Genomic DNA, 20904 nt, shown 5'->3' with positions numbered 1-20904 from the left:
ATCCCAGCCGGTACCTTGACGACACATTTCCTGGAGGATTTTCTTTCCAGTGAGGACATATGGTGCTAGAAAGCCCAGAGGATCATATATGGAGGCCACAGTAGACAAAACACCTCTTCGTGTTGCTGGTTGATCTTTCATGGTGTTGCTAAATCTGAAGCTATCCTTCTCTATGCTCCAGAGAATCCCTAACGCTCGTTCTTGTGGCATGTCAGTGAACCTCAGGTCTTTGGTCTTTGTATCTATTGCACATTCTGATGCAGGGAGGCTTTGTAGGACAACATGGCTGTTTGACACAAATTTGTGAAGGCGGAGACCACCTTTGGAGCATATCTCCCTTGCCTCATCTGCCAACTGGATTGCTTTCTCAATAGTGTCTGTGCTTGTGACCCCATCATCCACATAAAAATCCTTTGTGATAAACAGGGATCCTACTGGATGAGAGTGGCTGTTTTCTTTGGCCAGGTATTTAAGCCCGTAATTTGCACAGCCAGGGGATGAAACTGCACCAAACAGATGTACTTTCATCCTGTATTCCTGGGGTTTTGTGTTCACATCTCCATCTCTCCACCACAGGAAACGCAGGTAGTTGCGGTCATCCTCCTGGACATGAAACTGATGAAACATTTTTTCTATGTCACACATCAGAGCGATGGGGTGCTGCCTGAATCTTATGAGGATGCCAGTTAGATTATTGATCAAATCTGGTCCCGGAAGAAGATGTTCGTTTAGGCTTGTGCCGTTGTACTTCGCTGAGCAGTCAAACACAACACGCAGTTTAGTTGGCTTTTTTGGCTGGTAAATGCCATGATGGGGAATATACCATCGCTCACCTTGAGTTCCGTCGTTGTGTATCTCCTCGATATCACCTCTCTCGATGATTTCGTTCATGTATGTTGTGTAGTCTTTCTTGTATTTCTCATCCTTGTCGAATTTTCGTTTTAGATGACTCAGTCGGATTTCAGCAAGCTTTTTGTTATAAGGTAAGTGTGGCCGTTGCTTGAATGGCAGAGGCATCTCATAATGTCCCTTGTCATTTTTCCTTATGGTTCCTTTCAGTTTCTCAAGGAATATGAAATCCTCTTGTGACACAGTCTTGTCTTCTCCTTTTGTGTCCTTAAAGTCTGACTCCAGGATGCTTACAATATCCATTGGTGTTACTGGAGGAAGTTCCTTTACACTGGCTCTGTGACACAGGCTGGATTCTGTTTCATCCAGGCATGGGGTTGAACCTCCAACAATGCTCCAACCTAAATCTGTAAGAATGGCATAGGGCTCGTTATCATTTCCAGATAACACCTGTCTGGGCGCTAATGTTCTTGGACAGTTGTATCCGATCAGAAGTCCTATATCACAATCAAGGAGAGGTGGCATTTCATCGACGATTCCTTCTAGATGACACCATTGCTTTGCTGTTTCATGCGTTGGTATATGATTACGGTTCACTGGAATGTGGTTTTTACTGTATGAAGGAGGAAGATCAATGTGAGAGCTTGAATTGTAGCCTCTTACACGCAGTCCAATTACTCTTTGACTGTTCACAATGGTGTTTTCTCCAAGCATAGTGGTCAGTTTCAGTTTCACAGGGTAGGCATCTGCTTGTAACTCATTGCTTAATTCTTCATCGATGAAGGTGCTGTCACTTTGAGTGTCTAACAATGCATACACAAGCTGCTCCTTAGATGGGTTTTTGGCTGTGGACACCCACACTGGGACGATCATGGAGGTGATGTCTGACTGGCTCCCTCTAGTGACATTAAGTGCTTTTACCACTCTGGTATCATTAGCCGTGTTTGGAGCTGTGTTCAAACTGCATTCAGTCCCCTCTCCACCTGTGTGTGCCCTATAGGTGTAGTCATGGAGACATGTAGGGTGTTTTCTCTTACATACGTCACATGTGTGCCGGTGACGACATTCCCTTGCGTTGTGACCTGGTTTCATACATCCGAAGCACAGCTTTTACTCCATCACATATGATCGTCGCTCCTTCAGAGACTTCTTCGTGAAGTTTGGGCAGCTTGGCAACTGATGCTTGTCATCTTTGCAACACATGCAGGGGGGTTTGGATCTTACACTGTTTGCTCCTGCTTCATTGCTGCTTGTGATGGTTTGCATAGTGAGGACCTTGGCTTTGTTTCCTCTTATTTCCTTGGTGAATTCTCTGTCATGGAGTGTGTTAGATGAGTGAAGAGCATGTAGAGAAGTGACTGGGTTGCATGCTATCTCTGCTTCCATGTTCACAAAGTTAGCAAAGTCTTCAAAGGGAGGAAAATCTTTTCCTTCCATTAGCTTGACTGTGACCTTACGATTCCACCGGGCTGCTAACCAATCAGGGACTTTCTGTATCAACTTTTGGTTTTCTTCACAGTCATTTAATATTTCTAGACCCTTTATATGTGGCATGGCTTGCAGGCAGGCGTTTAAGAAGTCTGAGAATGACCTTAACCCTTCAGCGTCCTTGGAATTTATTTTCGGCCATTTTGACAGCTTCTCCCTGAAAGCTCTTTGGACTAGAAATGGCTGGCCATAGCGTTGGTCTAGCTTTTTCCATGCATCTCCGTATGCTTCATCATCACTGCGGAAAAAGGTGCCTTCAAGGCATTTGTGTGCTGAGCCCGTGACATATTTCTTTAAAAAATGAAGTTTATCAGCTGAAGAGATGCCTTTGCGGTCGATGAGTGACATGAATGAAGCCCTCCATTCAATGTAGAGAATTGGTTCTCCATCAAACACTGTGGGCATCGGCATGGGAGTCTGTTTAATGCGGTGCTCTCTTGGATTGCTTGGGCCAATTGAGACACGTCAGTCTGAGGTGCTGGTGCAACAATGTGAGGGTTCTGCTGGTGATCAGAGGGGATGTAACTGCTTGCTCTGTTGCTTTGCTGGGAGGGCTGAACATCTGGTTCCCTTCTCATTTCTCTGTCGTAGATCATCAGTCTGGCACGAGCAGCCTCCATCTCCTTTTCTGCCTGTAGACGCTCCAATTCAGACCTCTGCATGCTCAATTGCTCTTCCATTGTTCTTATTTTATCCTTCTGTTTTAATTCAACTTGCATCACTTGGTATTGAGCTTCCTTTACAGCTAGTTCTGCAGCTGCATCAACTCTCTTTGCTGCAATGCTCGCAGTTTCAGAGCGGAGACTGGCGCCTGACAGTGAAGCGCTTCCATATACAGAGTAAGCATAGTTATTTGCGTGTAGCTGATGAAGACGCTGCCTTTGGAAGTCTGCATCAAATTCACCGTCTAGTTCTGATAAACGTTCATAAATGACTTTCAACATGTCATTAGTCACGGCTTCACATGAGTCCATCTTACATCTCAGTTCATTGGCTGGTGTGTCATGCACCCTCAGTTCACTGTACACTTTGATGATGTCCTTCATTCCCTTTTCAATGTTTTCTGCCAGTGTAGCCAACTCTGCGTCTGATATGTTGCTCTTCAAGCTTTGTTTGGACTTTCTCATGAGCATTTTCCATTGCTCATAGAGGCTAAGCAGGGGTAATCCATTAGCATCATCCATTTCAACTTGAAGCTCAGCTAGCTGTTCTTCTTTACTTTCAATGTCCTCCTTTATTTCCTTGAGTGACCAACCTTCAGTCTCAGCTTGAAGTAATAAGCCACGACTTTCCTCTATTTTGATCCGTAGTTTCTGCATCTGTTCCTTAATGTCATCCATCTCAGCCATCGTTGTTAAAGCTTCACCAGCGTTGCTGCGTCACGCCGCTCCGTGCCGTCTTTTTCCCGTCTTCTCTCTCCACAGGCAGTGTGTCGCAGCAGGTGAAGGTGAATTTTCTTACTGTAGCAATCCCCCAAAAGATGGTCAAGACTTCACTGATGTTCTTGGTCGTTTATTAAATCGTCCTTATCCATGTACACGTTAATAAAATAAAACAACTCAGACACACCGTAAGAAAATTGTCCTTTTTTTGGCGGTTGCTAAAAACATAGCCTTCCGTTGCAACGCTGACGTCATCACCGCCCGACTCTGCCGGAACCCTTTCAAAATAAAATCATCTAACATGTTTACAAAATAAAATAAAAGAGACACTTCTGTGATATATAAACAATAACACACAGTTGGTTAGTTACATATCTTTTAACAGATGTAAATCTCCGCACAGTATCTCTGACGGTAACACGTAAAAAGGAAGCGCCGGTTTGTTACCGCGCGCTTCTCAGAACACAGTAGACAAAGGAACCGGATGTGACGTCTCGGCCCGCCGTGTAAGACGGCTAAAAACAGATCAGCGATCTACAAACAAACACACTCAAATAAAATGACACGCTAAGTATTTAAACTAGTCTCTGCCCAGACAATAAAGCCTCTTACTGTGACCTCCGCTGTGTTGCTTGCGCGTGGCGCGCGAATTTTCCGGAAGTCCAGCGAATGTCTTGTTGAACCTCAGGATGCGTGCGGACGGGCGGATTCCTGGAAAACAAATGAGTGAAGTCCTGGCCTCTTAAGCGGTGCTCCGGTGGGTCTCGTGGTTGCAACGGAGGTCAGCGCTGGGCCGAATAGAGGGAACTTCTCTTGCTCTTGGAACGGAATTCTGCCTCGTCTCTTCTCTGACGGAATTCTGCCTCGTCTCTTCTGCAGGAATGATCAGCTGTGGATTGTGGAAAGAAAGTCTCTGAGCTCGGCCTGCGAGCGAGTTCCTGTGCGCGGCCTTTTCAAGTTAAAAACAAAAACAGTCTTTCAAAAGAACATTCAACTTAAGATAAAAGAAAAATTAAAGAAATAAAAGAAAATAACTCTGGTTGCCCCTCAAGAGCTGGAACATCTGGGAGACCCCGAAGGGCCCTGGTCAAAGTCCTTAACAGGGAGAATGGCAGCGATTATTTGGAGTCCCAAGGTTTTTAAATTACCTGAGAGGTCCTCCTACTTGAGGAGTTGGTCATAGGATGATGCTGGCTTTAAGCCAATTGAGTGTCAGAGCTGGACCCCAGTGGGAGGGGCTCGGCCCTCACTGGGCGTCTACAGACCCAGCAGGGGTTCCCCTGGTCCTGCGGGGGGCTTGAAACCTGCTAGGGGTTACTTGAAACTGCCAGGTAAAGGTACTCCCAGGTGGATCGGAATGTTCCACAAGGCCTTGATCTATACAGGCCTATGTGTAGATTTTCTCTGTGTGACACAGGTCTCTGACCTGTGTCTGGTGGCCATCCGCTGGGCTCTGCCCCAACATTGATGATGTTTTCCTACACTTGACATCTATTGCACTTCTGTCCGTCCTGGGAGAGGGATCCCTCACATGTGGCTCTCTCTGAGGTTTCTACGTATTTTTACCCTGTTAAAAGTGTTTTTAGTAGTTTTTCCTTACTCTTGCTGAGGGTTAAGGACAGAGGATGTCACACCATGTTAAAGCCCTATGAGACGAATTGTGATTTGTGAATATGAAAATATAAAGATATACAATTTGATTGATTGATTATGTTTGTCTGAGAGTGTTCGCTGTACAGGGAGCGAATGCAGAGGTGCTTCCTAGCCGTCCGCGGCTTCAGAGTCGCCCGCGGCTTCAGAACCCTGGCTACGGCGAAAGAGCGATTTGTTTACTGCTCAGCCGTTAAAGAGATGCGGACGACGTTAAAACATTGGTTCAGCTATAATATTGGTTCTGCCTCACATTTCCCCCTCCCGGTCACACGCCCCACCTGTTATGCCTTCACAGATCATAAATATGAATGCAAAGCTTTCTTTAAAAGAGGCTGGGCTCCTCATCTGCTTCACACACTCGCAGACAAAATACCTAATCCCAGAGCAGAGGATTTCCTAATCTTAAATAATTGTTGGAGTATAGCTTGTAAATGTTGTTATTATTCTTGTAAACAAAATGTTACTTTTATGATAAATTTCTTAATTGCACTCTGGGGACTTGACTGGATTATCACCAGACTGTATGGAAGGTCCAATGTCTGGATGTACGTGTACTCCAGGCTGTTCAGTATGACACTTTACTGAACAGTGACGTAATTTCTACCATAAACAAAGGTTGTTCACCTTTTCAAGATACTGTAACTGTGTGTCCAACCTGATCACAAAAGAAAAAAGTGACAGTAAAACTACAAAGACAGACAAAGACATTGTTTTGTGTTTTCTGTCTTACTCAATGCACTTGCTTTTACATTAGGTAAGAAAAAAAAGTGTGATGTGAACATCCATACTATTACCAATAATAATTATAGAATGTATGGCAAGCTTTTAAAGACTAAGATAAAGTCTTTAATAAGGTAAACAAATATGAACAGGAATTATTTCAGTAAAAAATATAAAGGGGGACATTTAATTTCCTATTACTCTATTATTGTTATGTAATTTGAGAAACTAGAGATTATGGTCAATCATTTTACTTGAGTTTGGTAGTTCAGATCAGACCAAGAAGTGTAAAATACAAAATATATATTTTATGCAAACTGACTAATACAAAAATGTAAAAATTGTATTTAATTACATTTAATTGAATTAAATTTATATATATATATATATATATATTGTTGGGGTAGACTCCCCAGTGGGTTGTAAATACTTGGGCCCTGCTAGGCCAAGCTGAAACCAGTTTGGCCAGTTTACAGTCTTAATTCACACCTTCCTCAGACAGGCTGGAGCCAACGGTGAGGACAAAGGATTAAAACTTTTGGAGGGAAAACATTCTCCAGCAGGCCTGAGAATCTCCCCCTGGTGGTTGGAAAATGTCCTGAAGAGCCTTCAGGACCCCAGCTGAGTTCCAAGCCCCACCCACTAAGGTCGTAATCCTGACATTCTCATTGGCTGAGAGCCAACGGAACCCTGTGACCACTTCCGGAGGAAGCAAGAACCTCTCAGGTAGAATAAAACCACTGAGACATCAATAATCGCTGCCATTTTTCCCTGCTCTGAAGACGTCAACAGACCCCTCCGGGTCTTTCGAGATGATTTAGTTGCTAAAGGGGGCAACCTTAACTTTTAGTTTATCGGCCATTTTTACCCTGCTCTGAAGACATCACCAGGCCCCTTCGGGGCCTCCCAGCTGATTTAGTTGCTAAAGGGGGCAACCTTAACTTTTAGTTTATCGGCCATTTTTACCCTGCTCTGAAGACATCACCAGGCCCCTTCGGGGCCTCCCAGCTGATTGAGTTGCTAAAGGGGCAACCAGAGTTATTTTCTTTGATTTCTTTCATTGTCCTTTATCTCAGTCGACGTTTTATTTTCAAAAGGACTTTTGCTGTTTTAACTTGAAAAGACCAAACAGGAAATTGCACGCGGAACAATCTCAGACTGTTTCACTTTCCCCACGGACTTTACTTTCTTTTCCCAACGATCTACAAACGGCTTCCACAGCCGTCCCCTGCAGAAGCGCGAGATTCATTCCGCTGAGGAGCACGACCTCCACATCCCTGAAGAAGAAGGACGATGTTCATCCCGTCGAGGCAGCACGAGAAAATCCGCTGCTTGTCCGGTCCAGCGGCGGCTCACCGCTTGAGAGACCACGTGATTCACTGGCCCGACGCGCACGCACACCGCGAGGGTAGTACAGTAAGAGGCTTTATTGTCTGGGCAGATGTTAATCTAATACGTAGCGTATTGTTTTAATACTTGAATGTATTTGTTTTGTATGAGACCGCAGAGTCTCCAGTGTTTTAGCGGCGATTCGCCACTTCCGGTTTCCGGTTACGGCCTTGTGCCATCGTTTTTAAGCGCCGTGAGCAGCGTCTCCAGCTCATTGTGACCGTTTGAACAACTTTAAAGAGACTTTACCGGTCAAACCTCAGCACACAACGCCACTTGGGTGCTGAGTGGTAAAGTAAATGTAACTTGTCTCTGACGGTGCTTTTAAGAGCTTTGCTCTCTCCTTGTATTCTCTCTCTCTCTCTCTCTCCTTCTAAACCAACCTATACACACATCCGATCTGTATTTAGAATACAGTTCATGTAACATAGTTAAATCTATATTCAGAGAGGCTGGACACATCTGGAAGCCATGCGGCCGAACGCCAAAGCAGAGACAAAGAATTCTCTTTGTCTGAAAATCCCTTTGTGTAATTCATGTGACGACCACCAGTGTCAGCTCCGGCCACATGGTGTCATTAACATAGACTCCATTTTGAATAACGCAAGTTAAACCACCATTTTGAGTCCATTGTTGCCACGCCTCCTCTCTCCCTCTCCTCCCATTCTGGCTCTAAATTCATAACGGCTCCGCCATCTTGTTTTGTAGTCAATCCGCCATTTTGAGAGTCTTTAGGCCTTGATTCCACGAATCATGATTGGCCGCCATCTTGGTTGTGACGTGACTGCGTCATCGCCACGCCCCCTTCTTTTTCTCTCTCTCTTGCTCTCTCACACACACCCACACAGACACAGAGACACATTGATAGACACAGACAGATACACACACACAGATACACATAGAAGAATACATGTGTTTTCTAAATTGTGATAAGCGGCTGCTGTTGTTATCTTTGAAATATGGGAGTTTGTTAAAATGATGAATCATTAAATAACACTAACTGTATTTCACATGCACACACATAGACACACACACACAGAGAGACACTTTGACACAGACACACACACATACCGAGACAGACATACATAGGTAGACCGCCGGTTTTACATGTATTTTCTGAACACATAGAAGAATACATGTGTTTTCTAAATTGTGATAAGCGGCTGCTGCTGTGTTTATCTTTGAAATATCGGAGCTTGTTAAAATTATGAATCATTGAATAACATAACTTTATTTCCCCTTTTTAATAAATGCTTTTGTAATTAAAGTATCTGTAGTCTGTGATTATTTGTGCATATGTATGTGATTGCAGCTGGATTATGATTGCCTGTGCTCGAACTTAAAACCCTTCATTGTTTATTATATAATCATTAATACTAAATATTGAGATTATTAATATAATTTATATCATTGAGACTGATATTTTATAGATTGACTCGTTGGTCCCTGTAACCAGGGTGGTGCCCCGCGACAATAAGTAATGATTACAGATTTGTATTGTTCTTAATTGACAATTTTATTGTTTTCATTAATTATTTTAACTATTATTAATGGATAACCGTATCATTTCTAATTAAATGTGTTACTGTTCTTAATTAATAGCTTTATCATTTTTGATTATTTTTAATAAATAATTGTTATTTTAATAATCATATTTCATGATTATTAATAATTAGCCAACGTCAATTCTACTCTTACTATTGCACAACAATATATATATATATACATATACTCCAGTCTACGTTATAGGCTCTCTCTGCTGCCCGGCCAATAGCCCCCTAACAGGATTAAGGGGGATATGGTGAGGTGCTACTCCTGCTTGGTGTAACTCACTCTGATGTGATTTCCATTTGTCTGGCCTGGCCCTTACTTTCCCCTCCATCTAATCCCTCACTATTCTCACTGCCACCCATTAGCCACGCTAATTTGCCACTAGGCTTTAGAAGGAAAAGCTTCTTCACAGTGACGCTGATAAACACAGCGGCAAAGTGATGTTTTTCACTGTGTGGGAGCACACACCTTCACACAGGACTTGTGGATCTCAAACAGTTGGTAAGACTACAACGATAAATTCACTTCTATACTTTGTGCATGGTGTTGTGTGAATCTCATTTGCTTTGTTCTACTTCGTGACTGGCTCTGGCTCAGCTCAATGTGTGTTTCATGTATCACTGCCTGTACTTATGAGTCTGTGATGAACAGGGCATGTGTGTCATTTCAAATAAGTTGATGTATAAGTTCATCTGAACCAATTGTGTGCAAGAGGCTTTTTAATGTAGAAAGGAGTGGATTCTTGTTGAAGCCAGCTGAGAAGATGCTCAATATGTGGATAAGTGGGTGTTACCTCACTACTTTACAGTCTATATTGTAAATTCACAATTCTTTGACAGACTTTTTTGTCTCAATGTAGGTCTACATGTCTTGTTTCTTTGAATATACAGGTAAAACTAGATTTTCAAGAAATACAATTTTACTAAAATTGGTTGAACATTGATTATTTCACTTCTATCGTAAAAAAGCTAAAAACAATCATTCTACAGCTGTATTACTTGATAGTTGTTTTTTGGCTGCTTTTGGTCTCCACTGACTCTGCATGTTAACCAGAGAGTCACTGACTATGTCTGTGAGCTGTTTGCTGCGTTGCAGTCTGAGGAGAGTGGCTTTATACAACCCTGTCCCCTAAAAGATATTTATACAGAGCTAAATTGCAAGAGTCCATATAAAAAACTAATTATGACTAGATTAAATTTCTATTCATATACAGTTCATTGTTGATATGTTACCCATTTTTATAGTATTTAGTCACAAGTACATACTTATTGACACAGTACGTGAACACACTGACATTAACATTACAGCAAAATGTTGACAGACAACATATTTATTTTCTGCCAATTATTCCGAACAGTATTCAACATCAGAATCTTTCCAGTGTTTTATTGATCTGTATAGACTCTCACAGCTCTTGGTTAAGGTCCTGGGGTCTCATTTATAACCATTGCGTACCCACAAAACAAGGCCTGAAACATGCATACTGCACTTCTCACGCAAACGTTTTTAAATACAAAGTCAATGGGAGAATGTGCGCACTTGGGTCACTAACTCTGACCCATGCTTACAAACATTTTGGAGATTGGAAAATGACGCTGCAGGCGTGAGGTTCTGACCTGAAGCCAGGTTATTGATCCACTTGATCATAACATTTATAATCAGCTGCGTTATTTGTGCTCACGTGACATAATTGTTGCAAAAGAACCTTCAATTGAATTTGATAAAAAACAACTTACAGCAAATAACAGTCAGGTTCCATTAAACAGCGAAATTGCAGAGCTGGGTGATTTGTAGTTTTTAATACTTTCTAACACTGCGTGTATCATCAAGTATACAATTGTGTGTAAAATTGTAAAATGTAAATCTTAAAACATATTCACACATCAGTGGATCCTAACCTCCTCTTTGGGATATTATTTGGAAATAGAAGTTTGAATAGTTTTTCTATATTTTTGTGAGTAACCTCCGCCAACAAGTGTTGTTTTCTATTGGAAAACAGGTGTACCTTACTGACTGATGCTAAGGAATTGTTATGGAAGTTTTCTGGAAGATGGTGAAAGGAGAACTCAGGCAGCATTTTAGTGTAGACTTAATGTAATGTAGACTTGATGCATCAAGGGACCAGAAGGTGGAACAATATACAAATGCTAAAAGAGTAACATGAGCAATTGTCGCTCCCAAGTCTGAAGATTGTCTCCCACAGCATCCCAGTATATCTCCCAATACTTGCTTCATCCATTCTAACAGCACATCCATGAATGGCTAATATTGCTGTCAGTCTCTATGTTACAGGTAAGTGTTCACATCCTATTGGATAGTTAAGCCTAAAGTATGCATAACTAAATCATACTGTGTCCTTACGTCTACCAATGGTGAAATACGCAAAAGAGTTAAAGTTGGTGAGAGTTGAAGTTGGTGTCTGTCTGTCTGGGGCATCTGAGTTAGATATGAAAGTTCATGAGATCAGACACTACAATTTACTGTGGTTGGCCCTTTATCTTTAACCTGAGCTTGGGTACTGATGGAGAGAAGGAGTATCTGTGGAATTAGACAGGGACTATTCTCCTGTACAGATAAAATGTAATAACATAATATATAGTGGCATTTATAGTAATGTGTGGGGATGGTAAAGAATTCCTCAACAGTTATGAAGTTTACATTGTACAGCCGAGTGATGGAATTACAGTGTAACTGTAACGTTAACTGATGTCCCTAGGTATAGACAATAAAATCGAGAGACAGTAAAAAACTGGGTGTATTAAAATTCAAGGAGTGAGAGTAGCAAAGTTCAATTGCATCCTGTGCTTCTCTAATATCTTCAACAAAGCCACAATGATGATGGAATTTATCAATTAGTAAATAAATATATTTGTAATATTATTTTAAATGGTGGACTACACAATTGAATTAGACTCATGCTGTCCTCAGTTGTAACTAATGAGCTCCTGGGTAGTTAGGCCTCTCACAGTCTTGTACATGTATGGGTGGTGGGAAGACTGCTGCTGTGCTAACACTTAAATAATATACTGTAAATACAATAGTGGAACCACAGTAAAACTGGTACCACAGCAGGCTACATACAGATTGCTCAGTAGCATCAATTAGCTCAAAGGGGAGGGAGGAGTAGAGGGGGCCTGCCGTGAACGTACCAACAGCGCCTTGAGGGTCACTTCTGGCTAGTGGGGGTCCACCTTAAACACCTACAAAGTGATGTAAAGATGAAAGACCCAAACAGGAGAACAATGCGATACACACATTCCAGCCTCTCTTAAACCTGCGTCAATGCCGGAAGTCAAATGGACTGGAAACAGGGTGTGCCATCAGCGTCATGGGAGAGCTCAGAAGACTACTACATCTCTATATAGTGTCCCTGTACTTGTGATCGGTTGATAAAGCTGACTGAATAACTGCGCAAAGCACTGACGCTCCGACAATGGATCAGTCAAGACTGAAACAACCAAAGCTAGCTCCAGGACTTCAATAGAGCAGAAAGTGCATTAGACACAGGTTTGGGGAATGTTGGCAGCCTCACACAGAGCTTCCTCCACGGGTCTTGGGAGAAGGTGAACATTGGAATGCCGGCCAGCAGTAGACCAAGTTGTCCGTCGTACTTCCACTTCGTTGTTGTCAGGGTGACTGGTGGGTGGAACTGTCAAAGGGACAGATGGTTGCCCGGTCGGTACAGTATTGGGGGCCCTCATTGGACCTGGCACAGTGGGGACCAAGTCGGATTGTGAAAGCAGTACCCCAGGAGTAGTTTGGATCACTGTAGATGGTCTGGCTCTCATCAAAGTAGGCGTCATCTGAGGACTTTTGGGCCTCAGGAGCATCAGGTAACCAACACGACAACTCATGACATGTGCGGCATTTCCACAGAATGTGGGTTACCACCGAGGAAAACAAGGAAACCCGTCTGATCTATATTGTTCTGTGGTCAATATTTTGTTAAGAGTGTTTTCTGTTCATTACCTTTTGGTAATGAACAGAAATTGTCCTGATAATTGTAGAAGATAAGAGGAAACCACTAGGTAGAACATAGTTTAATGCTAATATAGCTTAATATGTGATAATGTGATTAATTAGAATCCTTTCATGACTTTATGGTATTAGCAAATCCTCATTATGTTATTAATGAAAGATGTTTTTAACCACATCACAGATTTTAATTTAACAGACCAGAATAAGTCCATTTTGTAAATTTAGTTAAAACACAATTTTGGACTATGAAATATCAGTTGAAAAATTAATGATTTCTGGCCTATGCACTTCTATGATTCTAACAATGACTATAATTGAGTGAAGCATCAATAATTCATATTTTTTAACGTGCCATTAATTTAACTTTATGCCACCTAGAGACATTTTTGACATTTCAAATGTTTGCATTTATATTATTATTGAAAACCTAAATGAAAGTTATATTAACCATGGTCCTATGAAATAGTTATAATACACTGTGTAAAAAGCTTATTCCTTCACATGCATTTTGCATGAAATACTTTAATCTGACACAGAAAATACATTAATAATGCATACAAATCGTTGACGTATAGGTCTATGATAATTCACGAATATTTGATATTTATGATCAGGACTGAAATAAAATACATGTACATATTTATACATCTAGGGTTTTCATTGCAGTTTTAGGGGGCGAGTGTTTTAGTCCTCAAGGTACTGAGAAGGAGTTTTTTTTCAATGTGATACCACACAAGAAATAATTTAACAGATAAGTAAGTGTTGTTGCTGATCTCTTTTGTGTAAAGGCCTAGTCTCACATTGTGAAGGGCCACGTTTTCTTTATGTTAATGTTATTCCCACTTGTAAGACGTGATTCTACACTTGCCTGTCATAGTCTATCAACTACGATGTTCTTCAGTTGATGCATGTAGAGCACCGGTTGCTGTCCTGCATGCTGACACATTTCAATGTTGCCTTATGTTTCTACTTACTGCATTTCTTGTAAGATCTATAATAATCTTAATCACTTTGTGCACAAATTCTCATTTGTGTGCACAAAAAAGAGGACAGTAGCCGGCAGTCCCTGAACATGACACATCTCATTAGAGCTGCACAACATCCTGTGGGCCGAGGCTTGGATCTGATACTGGAGTCATTGTAGCTGCGGTTGATTACAAACAAGGTCAAGGATGACACAGGTTAAAAGATTCTCTCTGAAGGAGGCTAGGTGAGATTGAGCTAGTTTCTGCAGTATATGTGTTGTTGTAGATTACTTCTTATTGATGTGTCTTTTTATCATGAGAAGCAGGGGGATGTTTATTAACATGTTTAATTCATTTGATTTTTTCAGACAACAAACTGTTTATGTTGTACTTGGCAAAGAGTGAATTAAAACAGAAATATAGTCTTATAATGAACATAACCAACATAATTGCAGCATAGGGTGTATGTCCACAAACAGTTATTACTATTATCCAATCAGCCAATCATGTGGCAGCACTATATAATCCTGTTGGTTAAGGTTACTGGTCATATCAAACAGTGGAATGAATAAAAGTGTGATCCCAGTCAATTTGACTGTGACATGGTTGATTACGGTTACATCACTATTGATCAAATTCAGAATAAGACATTATTGTGATTACATGAGTTGCTAATAGTATATATTCCATTCATAATCCTGTTTACATGTTAGTTAAGCATTGTCTGATTATGACTAACATCATTATGTCCACTATGCAATTACGTCTTACATTATTCTGTCAGTTTAAAAACCCCAACCTGAAATTTGTATGATGATACCCTACACCAGTTAAGGTGTTTTCTTTCTGATTATGCAAAAGATACAGCTCTTTTTTATTTTTCCATCTTGTTTACAATGAGGGCATACTTTGTCAAGCAGTTTGTAATTGCACTATGTGCCAAAATGCTGTGAAATCTCCAAAGGTCATTATTTATGATTAAGATTTATGTATGAATGTATATATTTGATTATTGCTTGTTCTGATTATGATCTTATTATTGTTAAATTAATCAGAATCTGCTCTATACATTTAGCTTAATCTGGTTAATCGTTTTTCTATGATCCTGATTTTAGTTTCACAGCTTTTGTTACTGACCATGTTCAACCCCTTAATGCAGTGGTTCTCAAACTTTTTCTGTCATGCCCCACTTTAGGTCTAGAATATTTGTCATGCCCCACCCTCTACCCAGCCCCAACATAACATACACATGCACATTAAATCAACATTACTTTCAGGAATTTCTGATGTGCCAACAACTTTTTGTGACCTTTGTCACTTATTTCAAAGAATAGTGCCATAACTTTGCTTAAATTCAACTTAATTGAAGTACTTTTGGGGACAGTTATCACTACATTCCTCCATCAGTCTGTACTTTTTCAATATTAGAGAAAACATTTATTCAATTATAATCACTTTGTTACAAAGATGATAAAGCTCAACAAAAAAGAACACATGCATGTGACTGTGGTGTAATGTTTCTAAGAGTCTTCTTAATTTGTTGGGTCTCATAGAGTTTTCAGACATAAAATCCATACTGGTATCTCCTCATGTCCCACCCCATTGACTGTGAACCCAACAGCAAGACAGGCTTCATCATACTTTCTTTTCAACTTGGTTTTTGAACTCCGTCTCTTGTTTGTCCCTGACCGGCTGCTTCACGTGAACGAGCTCTGATCTCACTATGTGTGCCTCTAAGTGAGTGAGCGGGGCGGGGGGCGGAGCCCCGGGGCCTGAGAGTGTGCGCTGTACAAGGAGCCACTGAAGCGATTCGGACGTTAAAACATTGGTTCTGCTATAATATTAGTTCCGCCTCACATTTCCCCCTCCCTCCCTCTCTCTCTGTGTATGCTTACAGATGTGATGCTCCTCACATGAGTCGATGGCCCCTTGTATACCAGACATGACAGGAGAGGAACCCGTTGGCCTATGGGTGATGAGCCCAGTAGGGGAGGTCAAGTTACTGCCTGAAGGAGCCAGGCTGAAGGAGGAACGCCACAATTGCGATCAAGAAGTAACGTGCTATCATACAGAGACACCCAGTGAGGTGTCTGCAGCACTCACGGACAGGTAACTCTATCACCTATGTAGAACTGTTTAATGAGAGGATTAACTGCATCTCTAAACAAAATACTACTGGAAGAGTATTCAATCAATCAATCAGATTTTATTTGTATAACCCATATTCACGTATTCATATTCCGTTTTAAAGCGTGAAAAGACCATCACTTCTTTGCTTGCCCTGCTGCTGCAGTATTGCTACCAGATGCTTCAGCCCCTCCACCGCCCCATCATCCACCTGTTTGTTCATCACTCCCATCATATCTATGCAATCATATCTGGGGGAGTGATGAAGTCGAAGTTTAGATGCCAAACACTAACATGTTCTACCGTTGCAATAAACATTTGTAAATGTGAGTTGTCTGACTGAACTTTCTGTAAGGTAGTTAAAAATCGTTAGATTCAAACCTGCAGAAAAAAGCACTCCTAAACCAAGCTGATAGTAATGCGGTACTCAAGCTAAATACAGAAAGTCGTCGATTTGTATTATATTAGGGGTGTGTGTGTGTGTGTGTGTCTGTGTCAACCTTAGTTAATAGCTGAGATCTTGGAATACCCAGCAGGGTCCATTCACAGATCTGAATGGAACTCTTGACACAGGGTGTTAATATGATCCCAGTGTAGTTTGGATGAAGACTATTTATTGCTGTATGTTGTCATATATGGGATTTATGTGTTCATATCACTTGGTGCCTGTTAACATTACATTATATTAAATGTCATTTGGCAGACGCTTTTGTCCAAAGCGACTTACAATTAGCAGGGAGCTCTGACTGATAAAGTCAGTATAAAGTGCAAAAGGATAATCAAGATAAAATGCCTTTTTAAATCAGTTGGAGCCAGGGATGATCTGAGTTGAAAGAAGCATAAGCAAACAATATTTGTCACTTGCAATTCAAAACATTACTGCAATAAAAGTTTTATTGTGGCTTTCTTGGAGGTTTTGATCAAAGACAGAAGTTTTGGTTGGTAGAGTTTGTAGGACATTATTATGAACTCAGACTTGCCATCATTGAATTTTAGAAAGTTTTGGACATCCAGAGGCTAGCCAGCAAGTTATCAATGCTCCTGGGTTTGTTAATTTGAAATGGAAAATATAGCTGCATGTCATCTGCATAAGAGTGATAACAGTTTATGACATGAAAGTATCTAAAAAGCTTTCTCACACTACTGACACCACACAATTAAGGTCAATGTTTGGAACAGAAATCCTCAGAAACCTGAATACAGGTGTAGACTGCCATCCTCTGACATGTTTTCTCTTGTGTACTAGTGTGTGTGCTGAGGAGCTGTTCTGCAGGATCTGCCATGAAGACGGGACTTCAGGGGAACTGCTGTCCCCCTGCGAGTGCTCTGGTAGCCTGGCCATGGTGCACCGGGCCTGCCTTGAGCAATGGCTCACCACATCCAACAGCAGCCACTGTGAACTCTGCCACCACCAGTATGCACTCGAGCAATTGCCGAATCTTCTCACTGAGGTATGCCCAGAGCAACACACAGCATGTCAGTGGTAGTTGTACATGTTAACAAATCAGGACACTGCTCCTCAGCATTAATTCTTAAATTAAATGGGCAGTGACAAACTACCCAAAACCTGGAAAAGTATAATCTGTTACTGGAGTGAGTCTAAGGGTTGCTGAATATGGATGTAGATCGAGAAATAACATCTTATACACTTAAACAATGTTGATTTTATACACATCCAAATGTTAATTTTGGTTCCCAGCTTTCGATGCAGGGCACAGACCGGTAATGATATGTTTACCACATTCTGCAAAAACTAAAAAGGACAGTGAAGTAGCATGTTTTTTTTTTCTTCGAAGTGAAACCAAGCTCTATTATTACAAATGTAATAAACCAACGTTGTAGGTGATCAGCTGTTTCTTCTCAATGAGACAGCAGATGTCATGGTCAGTAGGAGGAGCTTCTTGGGGGAGTAGCTGCCTTCATGTTGGACCTGCTGCTGTTAGCTGGACCTCTTGTGCTGCTAAAGCCACTTAGCCTGAGAGCCAGATTAGATGGTGTTTCCTACCCTCGCTGCTCTGTAGAGAACAGACCTCCTTCCTACTTTTCCTGTTGCATGTGTGGTCAGAGCTAGTAATCTGCTTATTAAGCTCTACCAGGTTAAGCTACATCAGTGACCAACATAAATCTGCTGTCAGGTAGTGCTGGACTCATGCTTAAACATGCACAGTAACAAGGATAACTAGTGTTATCTGCTAATGTAAAGTTGATTGAGTGCTAGTGCTGGATGATAATTTGGCATTAGTCATTGCTATCATTAAAAACACTGCGATACAATTCTCAATAATTATATTCACGCAGCACTGGGTCATTTGTATTCTACAGTTGAAATATGTTTTCAGAACTGATTCAATATATAATTCAACTTAAGTAACCTCTTGTCCTTAAAACCTATTATGTGAGATGGGTTAATCACTTTCATTGAGGAAAACATGTACCTTTGCACAGTGCATTAGTTTTAAATAAAATCTTAAGCTAAATACAACATGGTCTAATTAAATTTGGAGATGGCACATTATATAAATTAATCAATAGTATATATATTTTACTGTGATAGCATTGAGATTCAATATCATTCCTAACTGCCCAGTGGCAGTGAATTTCACTGGTGAATGTAGAAATTACCCAAGTACATTCAGTTTAACGCAGTACTCTACTCAGTTTTGAATGACATATTCTTCAGTTAAATATCAATAATAAGATTGAATCAATACATTTTCTGCCAAATGGTCCAATCAACCCAATCATACCGTAAGGAACAGATCAATTATTTTGTGATTTTGTAATCTAAATTACCAAACACTTTATAGCCCGGCTTCAGAAGCTGCACCATGTAATTAGTAATTTTGCATAGATGCCTTTTACTAGTAATATAACCATTTTTGGTATTAATATAACTCATATAAAAATCTATACATTTGTCATATTATCACTTTTAATTGAGTAAAATATCAGAGTGCTTGAATAAATATATTAACTGTGATCCTATTGTTTATTGACCCTTTGTGTATTTGTATCATGACATTATGATTCCATTTTAGTCGAGAAGTTTGAGACATTGCTTCAAAGCTACTTTATGGTTCTAATACGTTTGACTTCAACACTTTTACTGGCACTGAGACTTTACCCATAATCCCACCTCTTCTTGCATGCAACCGTTCATAAGAGAGAGTATTTAGCACCACCTTTTGGTCAAACACTGTATTTTCAATACTGTAACAAAGGTATTCTATTTACACACAACTGTTTACGTGTTGAGAGGACCCCGCACTGCCCTCCACGAAGTCCTGGGTTTCACTTGTCTCTTGTGATGTACTGTTAACCAACATACACCCTTCTCCTTCGCTGCAGTGGTTGTGTGCTCCATCTATGCAGCAGCAGAGGAGGACATTGTGTGGTGATGCAGTATGTTTCCTGTTCATCACGCCACTGGCCAGCCTGTCAGGATGGCTGTGTGTTCAGGGAGCCATGGACCTCTATTACACTAATGGCATGGAGGCCTTGGGGCTGCTGGTCCTCACCCTGGCTCTGTTTACCATATATGTCTTCTGGACCCTGGTAAGTTCAGGGTCTACAGTGCTTGTGCACAGTATAGTTGGTGTTCACTCTCTGTGGATTCAATCACAATGAGCAGCCCCTTTTACACTATTTATCATTTGATTTGGCAAATATGTGTCTGGGACCTGTTGTTGATAAACAATAAACGGCCCTACATGTGTACATAAAGCTTTGGCGACAAGTTTCCTTTGTCCTAAAGACAAAAGGAGAGCATCCAGAACTCAGTCTCCCATAGTCCACCAGGTTTTCATACCTGAGTGGTCTATCCCATCTTGCAGCCACCACTGGTCAGTCTGGCTTCCTGGCTGTGATGTCACCATTTCACATATAAAGGCAGTTCACTCTCTTCTCTCTCTCTCTTCTGACTTCTCCGAGGAAAAACCACTACGTTTAATCCGGGCGCCACCTCCTCACACACACATCTTGTCAAAACTCATCACACACACACATGACCACAGCCACATAGTAAAACCATCCCATTATGGCCTTTTGTTTTTGTAGTCACAGCTCCCATTTTGACCCACACACATACTATCTCACACACACATTTAAACATACAATGTTATTGCTGAGTATTGTTGCCGAACATGTTCATCCCTTTGTAGGCACAGTTTATCATCTTCAAATGGAACATACAATTTAAATTTAAACATACAATGTTTAAATGTATATGGTAAGAACATTTTTTTGCTTGAACACACATTCTCTCTGTTTATCAATCTTGCAAAACTGTGAATTTTGCTCTACAATGGCAATAACAATAAATCCTTTAACCTTTATTAACCTGATAGTGATTTTGATTGTAGTTTGTATTCTAAATTGTGACAGTTATTTGTTTCTCAGGTATCTGTGCGCTACCACATGCATCTGTTCAAGACATGGAAGAAAACTGACCAGAGAGTGCGACTGCAGATTCCCTTGTCCGGCCACATTACACACAACCAACAGACCCTGTCCGTAAACAGCCTCGGCAAAACCACCGACAAAGCGACTATGGTGTAAACTATACTGTACAATACTGAACACACCTTAAATGAATGGGGGGTGAGTAGCATCCCCATACTCAACAGCAGGCCTTGAAGCCACTCGGGCTCCTCCAAGAGCAACTGTCGTGCGCCGTAGAGAAAGGTCGCACTGACAATGGCTCCGCAAGCACTACGCAGTTTTATGTTTATTACGTGTTTTCTTGTTTGTTTTTTGTACACACTGCACTGTCGCTCATACAGTATGATCGACTGGCACTTTTG

At 41.0% G+C, this 20904-nt stretch overlaps 1 protein-coding gene across 1 annotated transcript; it reads left to right on the top strand.

The window, feature by feature from the left end:
- The first annotated feature begins 9426 nt into the window (after nucleotides 1-9426).
- zgc:158785 (uncharacterized protein LOC791214 homolog) lies at nucleotides 9427-20695 on the top strand. The gene is made up of 5 exons (XM_062394128.1): nucleotides 9427-9533; nucleotides 15873-16084; nucleotides 17349-17553; nucleotides 19451-19657; nucleotides 20501-20695. The coding sequence occupies exons 2-5, from the start codon at nucleotides 15897-15899 to the stop codon at nucleotides 20657-20659; spliced, it is 759 nt and encodes a 252-aa protein (XP_062250112.1). The 5' UTR covers nucleotides 9427-9533; nucleotides 15873-15896; the 3' UTR covers nucleotides 20660-20695.
- The last annotated feature ends 209 nt before the right edge of the window (nucleotides 20696-20904 follow it).

Source organism: Platichthys flesus, chromosome 1 (genome assembly GCF_949316205.1).
Source record: "Platichthys flesus chromosome 1, fPlaFle2.1, whole genome shotgun sequence".
NCBI classification, from domain to species: domain Eukaryota; kingdom Metazoa; phylum Chordata; class Actinopteri; order Pleuronectiformes; family Pleuronectidae; genus Platichthys; species Platichthys flesus.
Note: the sequence above shows the minus strand (reverse complement) of the source record. Positions and strands in the feature narration are given on the sequence as shown.

Coding starts and splice junctions, on each gene's coding strand:
- zgc:158785 (XM_062394128.1), top strand. CDS start 15,897: ATGGCCCCTTGTATACCAGACATGACAGGAGAGGAACCCGTTGGCCTA. Junction 16,085..17,348: donor TCTGCAGCACTCACGGACAG/GTAACTCTATCA, acceptor CTTGTGTACTAG/TGTGTGTGCTGAGGAGCTGT. Junction 19,658..20,500: donor TATATGTCTTCTGGACCCTG/GTAAGTTCAGGG, acceptor TTTGTTTCTCAG/GTATCTGTGCGCTACCACAT.